Source organism: Bufo gargarizans, chromosome 5 (genome assembly GCF_014858855.1).
Source record: "Bufo gargarizans isolate SCDJY-AF-19 chromosome 5, ASM1485885v1, whole genome shotgun sequence".
Lineage (NCBI taxonomy): Eukaryota > Metazoa > Chordata > Amphibia > Anura > Bufonidae > Bufo > Bufo gargarizans.
Window position 1 is genome coordinate 302,108,255 of NC_058084.1, and position 10,266 is coordinate 302,118,520.

The window sequence follows — 10,266 nt, forward strand, 5'->3', positions numbered from 1 at the left end:
TCCCCCCATTACAGATAGATTCTTCCTTCTGTATAGAGAGACATTGGCAGAATCCTGTTATATTGTTTGACTACAGAAGTATTAGACATGTTGAGATTCAGTAATTCGGGAAGAGTAGGGACATGACCATGCACATTAGATTGTGCGCAGGTCCCAGCCAAATCAGATAGATTGCTCAACATTTATATAGTTTGTATGTCCACTGAATGCCATAGAAATGTATAAATGTCTACATGTATATGATAAATAAACTTTTGTACTGTATGATAATCAAAACTCCCTTTTGTTTCAGTCACAGTCGTGCTGTTTGCTGCTCTAAGACGACAGAGAAAGAAAGAGCCATTGATTGTGTCTAAAGAAGATATAAGAGATAACATTGTGAGTTACAATGATGAAGGTGGTGGAGAGGAAGACACTCAGGCTTTTGATATTGGCACCTTGAGGAACCCAGAAGCCATAGAGGACAACAAATTGCGCAGGGATATTGTTCCAGAAACACTGTTTTTTCCACGTCGAACTCCAGCGGCCAGAGATAACACTGATGTAAGAGATTTCATTAACCAAAGGTTGAAGGAAAACGACCTCGATCCAACAGCACCTCCCTATGACTCCTTAGCAACTTACGCATATGAAGGAAATGGTTCCGTGGCAGACTCTCTCAGCTCTTTGGAATCTGTCACTACAGATGGAGACCAGGACTATGACTACCTAAGTGACTGGGGGCCACGTTTTAAAAAACTAGCAGATATGTACAGTGGTGCAGACAGTGACAAAGACTCTTAATATATTGCCTTTTTGGATTTCCAATTTTTGGAAAAGTAAACAGCATTTAAAAATGAGGAGTAACTATGTCCATGGCCTCTCTTTAGGCCATCTGCTCATCCAATTGTTTAATTTTTAAGAATTGTGAAGACTAAATGTCAGATCCTTTTTATAGTACAATTTATGAGCTTCCAAGAGGCTTTTTTTTTTTTTTTCATTTGTTGCTTTGCTTTTTTATATTGCCACATTTTAGTCATCCCTTTTTATCGAATTAGTCTTATAAACACTACGTGATGGAGGGGGAGCAATATTTGTACACAGTCTACTCGCATTAATATACTGTACTTACTGTTTCTATTGCCATAGGCAGTCACATGTTCTTTTGTGCACCAGTTGAACCTTATACCCACTGAATGTTATATAGTTATGATGTGGGGATATAAATATTACAGGTTAGGCTTTGTGGCTTTAGATCTACCAGTGCATACATGATGTGTGACTATATTATATAAGAAAGTAAAGGACATTAAAGTGGATCTAATATTTAAAGCTTTTTTACCTTGTTATGGTGGGAATACATTTTTTTCTCACAAGCATCACTTTTAACATTTTGATGTCCACTAGTTTGGAAAAGAAGACACACGTGGACTTTTTCATATTCTGATTTTTCCATAACTGAACCAGTGAAGAAAAAATAAAGATTTTTTTTTCCTCTTACTGTCTGTGAGAAGACAATACCAGCTGTCAAATGTAAAACTTTGTGAAGTGCAAAAATAGGTTGACATTGTCTCTGTTCTGAACATCACGGAAAGTGTTTAGTAGAATTCTATACCAGTGTAACAAGATTCCCATAACTTCAGGAGGTTTCACATTAAAATGCAAGAATAGGCAAGAACATTATCTACCTTCTTATTGTTTTAGGTGCGATAGCAGTAGAGGTTCTGTCAGAAGCTTAACACTATACATGCTGTAATTTGTATACACCAAAAATATGAAATATTCTTGTTGTATGATTTGATGTGCTTAAAAATGACACCTCTTGGATAGGCATTTTGTCAAGAATGTTTCAAGGACTGGGACATAAGCAGTTTATACTATCGTAAATGAGACCATGTTATCTACTGATCAGTGTTATTTTCAACTATTTGGTATGATTTCAGTGTAATATTTTTTGTTTAATTTAAATAATTATAAAGCCATTGTTTTTATATAAATTGTGTCTTTACTTGAAATTAGGGGAATTTATAAGCAAAGTAGTGTACAGAGGGTTAGATACCTACAGATATCTGGCTCCAGATAGTAACATAAAGTTATATAAGATCCATTCCAAAGGTACCTAACAGAACACAGTGAGCACTGCAACAAACATGTCTCTGACTCTGAAAGAGCTGTTACTTAAAGCAAGGATGACAAACTCATGCTGAGCATGTCAACAGGCAAAGCCGTCAACAAATCACAGCCAAAATCTCTTTTAGTCAAGGATGAGGGTTGTAAAAAAAAACCTTTTTTTTTTTTTGGGAGGGGGGGGGGGGGGGGTTACCATGGTTATTACTGATGCCTGGTGTATTCATAGTAAAGGGTCACAAAATCTAAAACAGAAATGCTACATTCACCTGTGTGCATACAAATGTGTACATCTGTTCACCATTAAACCTCACTCATGCACATGGCCATATTATGAGACTAGGACTCAGAAAGGTGCCTGGGGCATTATTGTACCTCTGTATTCCTCCATACAGAGTCCTAAAGAAAGAATGTAGCATGTTTCCATTACATTGATCAAGGTATTTTCCTCTAGAACAGGCATGTTCAACCTGCGGCCCTCCAGCTGTTGCAAAACTACAACTCCCAGCATGCCCGAACAGCTTACAGCTATCAACCTACAGCAGGGCATTTTGGGAGTTGTAGTTTTACAACAGCTGGAGAGCCACAGGTTGAGCATGCCTGCTCTAGAATAATTGCTTCCAAGGGAGAATATCTCACATACAGAGCACCCGTTGAAACATCATATGACCACACGTGGACTCTTTTTGCTGTTTTCTGCACAAAGCTTTCTCATTTGCATTTGATCTGTTCCAATGCTTTATTGAGTTCCAGTTATAATAGGCAATCATTAGGTGTATGGTGATGAATGATCAGCAATACGATCATTCATCCCCCCCCCCCCCCAAAAATGATTTTTTACAATGATTTTTGGTGCATAAAATATGCGATTGCTGAAAAATGACGGCTTGCTCGTTTGTCGGGTCATCAGAAACAGGTTTACATCTGGCATTGTTCATTCCCGATCATTTGCCCATACAAAATACCCCTTTAGAGAGTACTTCAATTCCTAATTGATATAGTAATATAGATGTTTGGAAACTGTGTTGTGTAATCAGCCCTTTTAGGATGGGAACATTTTTATTTTTATGTGCATTTAAAAGACAGACAGCCTTAGATGTTTAAGAAGTTATTAATCCTTCAAAATCAGTTTGTTGTTGTAATGATGTATTCAATTTATATTTAATCTAATAAGATTCAGTAAGTATTAAATATATACTTATAAGGCTGGGCCATATGGTGGCTCCTGTCTCTCATCTATGGTTATTAATAGAAACTACAAAAATCAATCCTAAAGGGTCCCAGTAACCACAGGTAAGCAATAATTAAATGCAACATGCAAGGAAACAGGACTCACTAGGTGTTGTCACACCATGCATGCAAAATAGCTTGGCAAGAGATGTCCACTATGTGAGATGCTCAATCAGACCATGACTCAAATTTGCTGTGATAAAATATTCAATAAAAGGTTAGAAATAGAGCTTACTCAAGTGATCCAGATACTGTAGGATTTTAGAGGATAATTCACCTAACATGTATGAGGGAGAAAGAAATCCTAGGAAGCTAAAACTGCATTCCAGCAAGGTCCTCCATGCTATACTGTAACACTCTATATTTTTGCAGTACTAACATGGGTTTAACAGCGTGGTCAGAAGAGAACTTTATTCATTTAACAAAGACTCATTATTCATCATTGGTGTCTATAAGGGGCCCATTGCAGAACTTGGAAGTGAGCCATAACATTTTGACCACCAACAACAAGGTAACATTTAAAACCTTTCCTTTGGGGAGAGCAAATTGCCTTAAAGTGATATAGGAGTTTTATCTCTTTGCGCTGACTTCTACAGATGGACAATATTTTGTACTTAATTTGCAGTGGCATAGTACTGATAAAATGAAAAAGTCTAAAATTCTTTACATTTTTTTTTCTACCAATGTTGTATGTATAAAAATACTCCTTTCTAATGGAAGTGTCCCTTTAGCATCAATGACGCCCAAGGAAAAAAGGTACATTTACTTTTGAAGAAGCCTTAGAGGTTTGGGAAAGTTAGTGATCATCATGTTACTACTAATGGAAAAATAAATCTGAATTCACTTTCTTCATTTACTGTGCAGAATGGCCATATTCAAAAGATCATCTTCCTCTGTACATGTCATTTCTATATATATTTAATGTCCTAAAATCTTCATGGATTTGAGGATAATTTTTAGAGATTCTCTAGTGACTGGTACAGTGCCAAGTGACTGTCATAAGCAAATGTGGTGCCCATATTCAAAAAGGGCTCTAGGTCTTTCCCAAGTAATTATAGACCAGTCAGCTTAACCTCTGTTGTGGGAAAAATGTTTGAAGGACTCTTAAGGGAATATCTACAGGAGTATGTGACTGCAAATAATATCATAACTGGGTTTATCAAGGACAGAAGTGTTGTAGAAATATTAATAGTTGTAATCTGCTCTCCAATATCTTTGTGTAAGGAAATGTAAACCCCCTTTCCCTCAGCCGCAGTCAGACCCAGACCCAGGTGTTACCATCTTGAATTCTGAGCAACTCCTCTCCTTCCTGCCCAGTCTGTTTCTTTTATTTACTCACAAAAGGTGTAAAAGGGCTTGCCCAAGACAAGGATACAGGAAGTAATGACATACAGGAATTGATGACATGTCAAAAGACAGGGAAGGGCATTAATGTGGCTGGACAGACAATGCACACACCCCATCCCTGTATAAGGAAGGATGAGACATGTCCATTGTCTGACCAGCCAGGTGGCCTCCCATCCCCCATCACCTGTCAGCATGGACCTCATTCAATACTGCTCAAAACGACCAGTATCTAGTGAAGATCATTCTACTGGTTCTTATAGGTTTGAGATTTGTGAGACATTGCTACGGTTATTGTTAGTATACGGTACGAGTATACCGACAAGGCAGATATGCATGTCTTAAAAGCAGATATGTATCCAGAAAGGGATAGCGAAGCCGCAGCAGAGGTATAATATGTATCTCTCGTTATGCAGACTTCACTTCTCTAATGTGTATAGACATTTGAAGGGAAGAAGCCCAGTGCATTGCACTTAGTGCTCACAAACCGGCAAACGCCCCCCTACACACTGAGAACACGTCTGCAAGCCCATGAGAAGGTTTTCATACTGACGGTTTTACCACTGGTCCCGATTCAACCCAAGTACCCTCTACTAGAGTGTTCTTTGTCCAAATCCGACACCGGGAGACAGATGACAATCTATAAAAACACACACATCCTATGATAAAATATCTGCATAATAAAATTTATACAACAGAAGTTATCAGACTATCCAGATTAGTTTTTTTATAAGTAGATGAGTAGAAGCCTGGACAGAGGGGTGGCTGTGTATGTAGTGTTCTTGGCTTTTGCAAAGGCATTTGATACTGTCCCTCATAGACATTTATTAGGTAAAATAAGGTCTTTGGTTTAGACATTATAGTTTGTAATCGTATTGAAAACCGGCCGAAGGACTGTGTCCAGAGAGTTGTGGTCCATGATTGCTATTCTGAATGTTCCCCGGTTATGTGGTATACCCCAAGATTTAGTACTGGGTCCCCTATTATTTTACTTATTTATTAATGATATAGAGGGTGGTATTAAATGCACTGTTTCTATTTTTGCAGATGACACAAGCTATGTAGTACTGTGAAGTCTATATAAGGCTACTTTCACACTTGCGTTTTGGGCGGATCCGTCATGGATCTGTAAAAACTGATCAGTTACAATAATACAACTGCATGCATCCGTCATGAACGGATCCGGTTGTATTATCTGTAACATAGCCAAGACTGATCCTTCATTAACACCATTGAAAGTCAATGGGAGACGGATCAGTTTTCTATTGTGCCAGATTGTGTCAGTGAAAACGGATCGGTCTCTATTGACTTACATTGTGTGGCGGGACGGATCCGTTTTGGCCTTAGGCTACTTTCACACTGGCATTTTGGCTTTCCGTTTGTGAGATCCGTTCAGGGCTCTCAAAAGCGGTCCAAAACTGATCAGTTTTGCCCTAATGCATTCTGAATGGAAAAGGATCCGCTCAGAATGCATCAGTTCAGTCTCCATTCCGCTTTGGAGACGGACAGCAAAACGCTGCTTGCAGCGTTTTGGTGTCCGTCTGATGAAACTGAGATAAACGGATCCGTCCTGCCACACAATGTAACTCAATGGGGACATGTACGACATGTCGTAGTTTTATTCTAGCTGCCTCTTGCCGTGCCTCGCCAGGAACTCTACTCCCATTATAGTCAGGGGGAAGGGGCGGCAGTCCGGGGGCACACATTCACTAGTGGCAGGATGGATCCAACTGGCTGTTCACCCGACGGAACAGCCTGCTGAAGGTCCATGCCGCTAGTGTGAAAGCAGCCTTAGGTGTGAGGCAGAATATCTCTTCTGGTAAAGAGCTGTGTAACTGAATCACATAACAGCTCCATGGCTGTGGGTATAGCTACAATTACCATCTGCATCTTACGCTAGAGCTGGGTGGCTAATTGTGGCTGGGTGAGCCATGTGCAGATTGTGGGCTTCTTTCCTGCTGCTCCTAAGAATTGTCCAAAAGGATTTCTTGCACTATCTGGGAATAACAAACTTGTGTCTCTCCGGATTCTGACTGTAACAATTGTCAAAGAAAGGGTTACATTTGAAGAACCGTGTATATTTATTGTCCACGTGTAAGTGCCTATTAGTAGGGTAAAGAACAGTGCAAGGACCATGAAAGAGATAAAGGCATAGTATTCTAGGACATTGCATGTGCTATTTTATGTGGGCCTACCACCTGTAGGAGTAAATAATACTGACATGTTTATGTGATTATTTTATGGTGACTGCTATGTGGTAGCACAATTCTATGGATAATACAATGTGATGGACACTACTTGTCTGCTTACAGGTATGGCAGTGTGGAATATCCTAAGGCAGGGATGTCAAACTCGTGGCCCTCCAGCTGTTGCAAAACTACAACTCCCAACATGCCTGGGCATACTACAGCTATCAGGGAATGATGGGAGTTGTAGTTTTGCAACATCTGGAGGGCCATGAGTTTGACATCCATGTCCTAAGGGTTATGCGTTATTCACACAGTACCTGTTCGGTCAGTGATTTTCATCTGCAGTAATTGTGAGCCAAAACTAGGTGCAGGTCTAAACACAGAACAAGTGCAAATCTTTCTCTTATACCCTATCTCTGTGAGGGCTCCAATTCTGGTTTTGGCTTACAATCACTGATGGAAATCACTGACATGTGAATAATGCTTTATGCCACTGGGTAGCAGTGGTCTCTAATGGGGTGACAGTTTGCTGTGACTACAAGAGATTGAAACAGTACAGAACAATTCCAGGGTGTCACAACCAGACAGCTGACAAGCTTTGACAGAGGCCTTTCAGAACCTCCTCCTTGAGTTTTCTTTGTTGTGGTATTCAGTTCCTCATCTCGTTAGCCTCTCTCAGCTGTCATGTAGTTGGACTGATTGCTTCCCTTTAAATTCCTCCCCATAATGCTTTACTGGGCGGCTTATACTTCTTCCTGGAGTGTGTGTGCATGCTGATCCTCCCAGTCTGCTACTAAGTTAAGTGCTGTACATTTATCTGTTATTTTCTGTTTGCTGGATCCCAGGTGACCCTGACTCCCTCCGTGTCTGGTATAGGGAGCCGGTGGTCGTGTCCCGTCACTATTGTAGGGTGTTCAGGTGTTATATAGTCGAGGTACGTGGATATGCAACCATCCACCTTTGGGATTTTTGCATAGGCTGAGCAGCCAGGGAAAGTGCCAGCTCTTGTGCAGGGGTCTCCCTTTTGGTTCCTTAGCTTTGGATCCAGTGAGTCATATATGCATGTTGCATTGTCTTGTTTCCTGTACACCGTCCGTGACACAGGGCCATTCTTTTTTTGGGAGAATTCAATAACAGCATTACGAGACTACATGGTTGGTTTTGAGGGGTGGACTGTGGGCCAGGCTCATAAGCTTCCATGAATGAGACTCCTGAACAGCAGATAGCCATTATTGTGGCTCCCAAGTGGCAGTATGCCAGCCACCGCTGCCATATCATTTTGCTTTATGTGGGTTTTAAAAGCAGTTATTTTGTGAGTTTAATGTTAGAGCATCCGTCACTCATTACAGCATTATCAGCATTAATGAAGGGCTAACCGAAAAAGCAGTCTCATTGCCATGAAAATTCTATAAACAAAAAACTGTTTTATGGACCTATAATCTCAACCTTTCCTAAACCAGCTCTTACCGTTTCATAGCACTTAATTTTTTGCTGCTGTAAATTCACTTTATTGCAGTTTTAATTAAATTGCTCAGACTATGCACTGAACATAGGATTTATATATACCAAGTGGTGGCAGTCTTCCAAGGCCCCTCCAGCACATCCAGCTCTATACTATAAGGTCATCTTCATTTTCATGAAATAGGTCCTGCGCAGACATATCTACACTTGTGACACGGATTGTATAATCAAACAGCTTTACACAGCTTTCTATGAAAAATCTTTGGCTCTGCAGCAAATACTTGTAATTACATTAATATTCCTACAAACTCTGCTACCTGGAACAGCTTGTGTGTGACACTTCATCATTTCGGTACTGTTCTTTATTTTAAAGATCCTCAGAGGTAATTTATACTGTTTAAGTAAGAAGCCCAGAATATCAATGAAAAATAGAGCAATATCCTTTAGCGTTCTGTAAGTCTCCTGTAGCACATTGTGCATGATGTATACTGTGCTCAAAGTGACAAACAATTGCGCTGCAGTCAGAATATGACTTCTAGAAATTGCAATAATAAATAATGAGCCAATACTGAATAAATAACGCATAAAGCTACAGGAGGCTGTAGAGCTTGCAAATATGGAACAGCAGCATTTAGTATAATCGAATATTGAGAATACAATCTTTTATTAACCATGGTTTTTACGGTCAAAGTCTCAGTCAATACCGCATACAGCAGAATATCAAATAGCGGCTGCAGTCACAACTTTCTCTCTTCACTTATTAGTTTTAAAAACATAGAAACTTAGAAGATTGATGGTAAAAAAAGACCACACGGTACATTTAGTCTTTCCTCCTTATTTTTTCTTAGGATAGATAAATCTGTATGTCATTCAGTTACTACTTATTTTTCAACCATATTTTCTCAAAGTTTGTTCCGCAAAATAGTATTTTCTGACATTGCTTCTAAACTAACTCCCCCCCACCCCCACACTTTCTTATTTAAAACACTTCCCACACTTCCCACTAATAAGGCCACTTTCACAAGGGCGAGATTTCCGCGCGGGTGCAATGCGTGAGGTGAACGCATTGCACCCGCACTGAATCCGGACCCATTCATTTCTATGGGGCTGTGCAGATGAGCGGTGATTTTCACGCATCACTTGTGCATTGCTTGAAAATCGCAGCATGCTCCTCTTTGTGCGTTTTCCACGCAACACAGGCCCCATAGAAGTAAATGGGGCTGTGTGAAAATCACAAGCATCCGCAAGCAAGTGCGGATGCGGTGCGATTTTCACACACGCTTGCTAGGATACGATCGGGCTGGGGACCCGATCATTATTATTTTCCCTTATAATATGGTTATAAGTTAAAGTAATAGCAGTCTTAATACAGAATGCATAGCACAATAGGGCTGGAGGGGTTAAAAAAATATTATAATAATTTAACTCACCTTAATCCACTTGTTCGCGCAGCCTGTCTTCTCTTCTGTCTTCATCTTTGCTGTGCACAGGAAAAGGACCTGTGGTGACATCACTACGCTCATCACATGGTCCGTCACATGATCCATGATCATGTGATGAGCGCAGTGACATCATCAAAGGTCCTATAACTCAAAGAAGAAGACAGAAGAGAAGCTGCGTGAACAAGTGGATTAAGGTGAGTTAAATAATTTTTTTTTTTTAACCCCTCCAGCCCTATTGTACTATGCATTCAATGCTATTATTTTCCCTTATAACGATGTTATAAAGGAAAATAATACAATCTACACAACACCTAACCCAAACCCGAACTTCTGTGAAGAAGTTCGGGTTTGGGTACCAAACATGTGGATTTTTCTCACGTGCGTGCAAAACGCATTACAATGTTTTGCACTCGCGTGGAAAAATCACTCATTTTCCTGCGACACACCCGCATCTTATCCGGGCCAAAAACATGACGCCCGTGTAAAAGAGGCCT

At 40.1% G+C, this 10,266-nt stretch overlaps 1 protein-coding gene across 4 annotated transcripts in view; it reads left to right on the top strand.

Annotated features, from left to right (window-relative positions):
* LOC122938642 (cadherin-6-like) overlaps positions 1–1,866 on the top strand; it is a 361,198-nt gene extending 359,332 nt beyond the window's left edge. For all 4 annotated transcript variants that reach the window (XM_044294304.1, XM_044294305.1, XM_044294306.1 and 1 more), the window contains one exon: positions 293–1,866. In XM_044294304.1, the coding sequence (XP_044150239.1) occupies positions 293–783 (491 nt within the window). In that variant the 3' untranslated portion in view covers positions 784–1,866. The remainder of the gene's footprint in view (positions 1–292) is intronic.
* Positions 1,867–10,266: the final 8,400 nt, after the last annotated feature.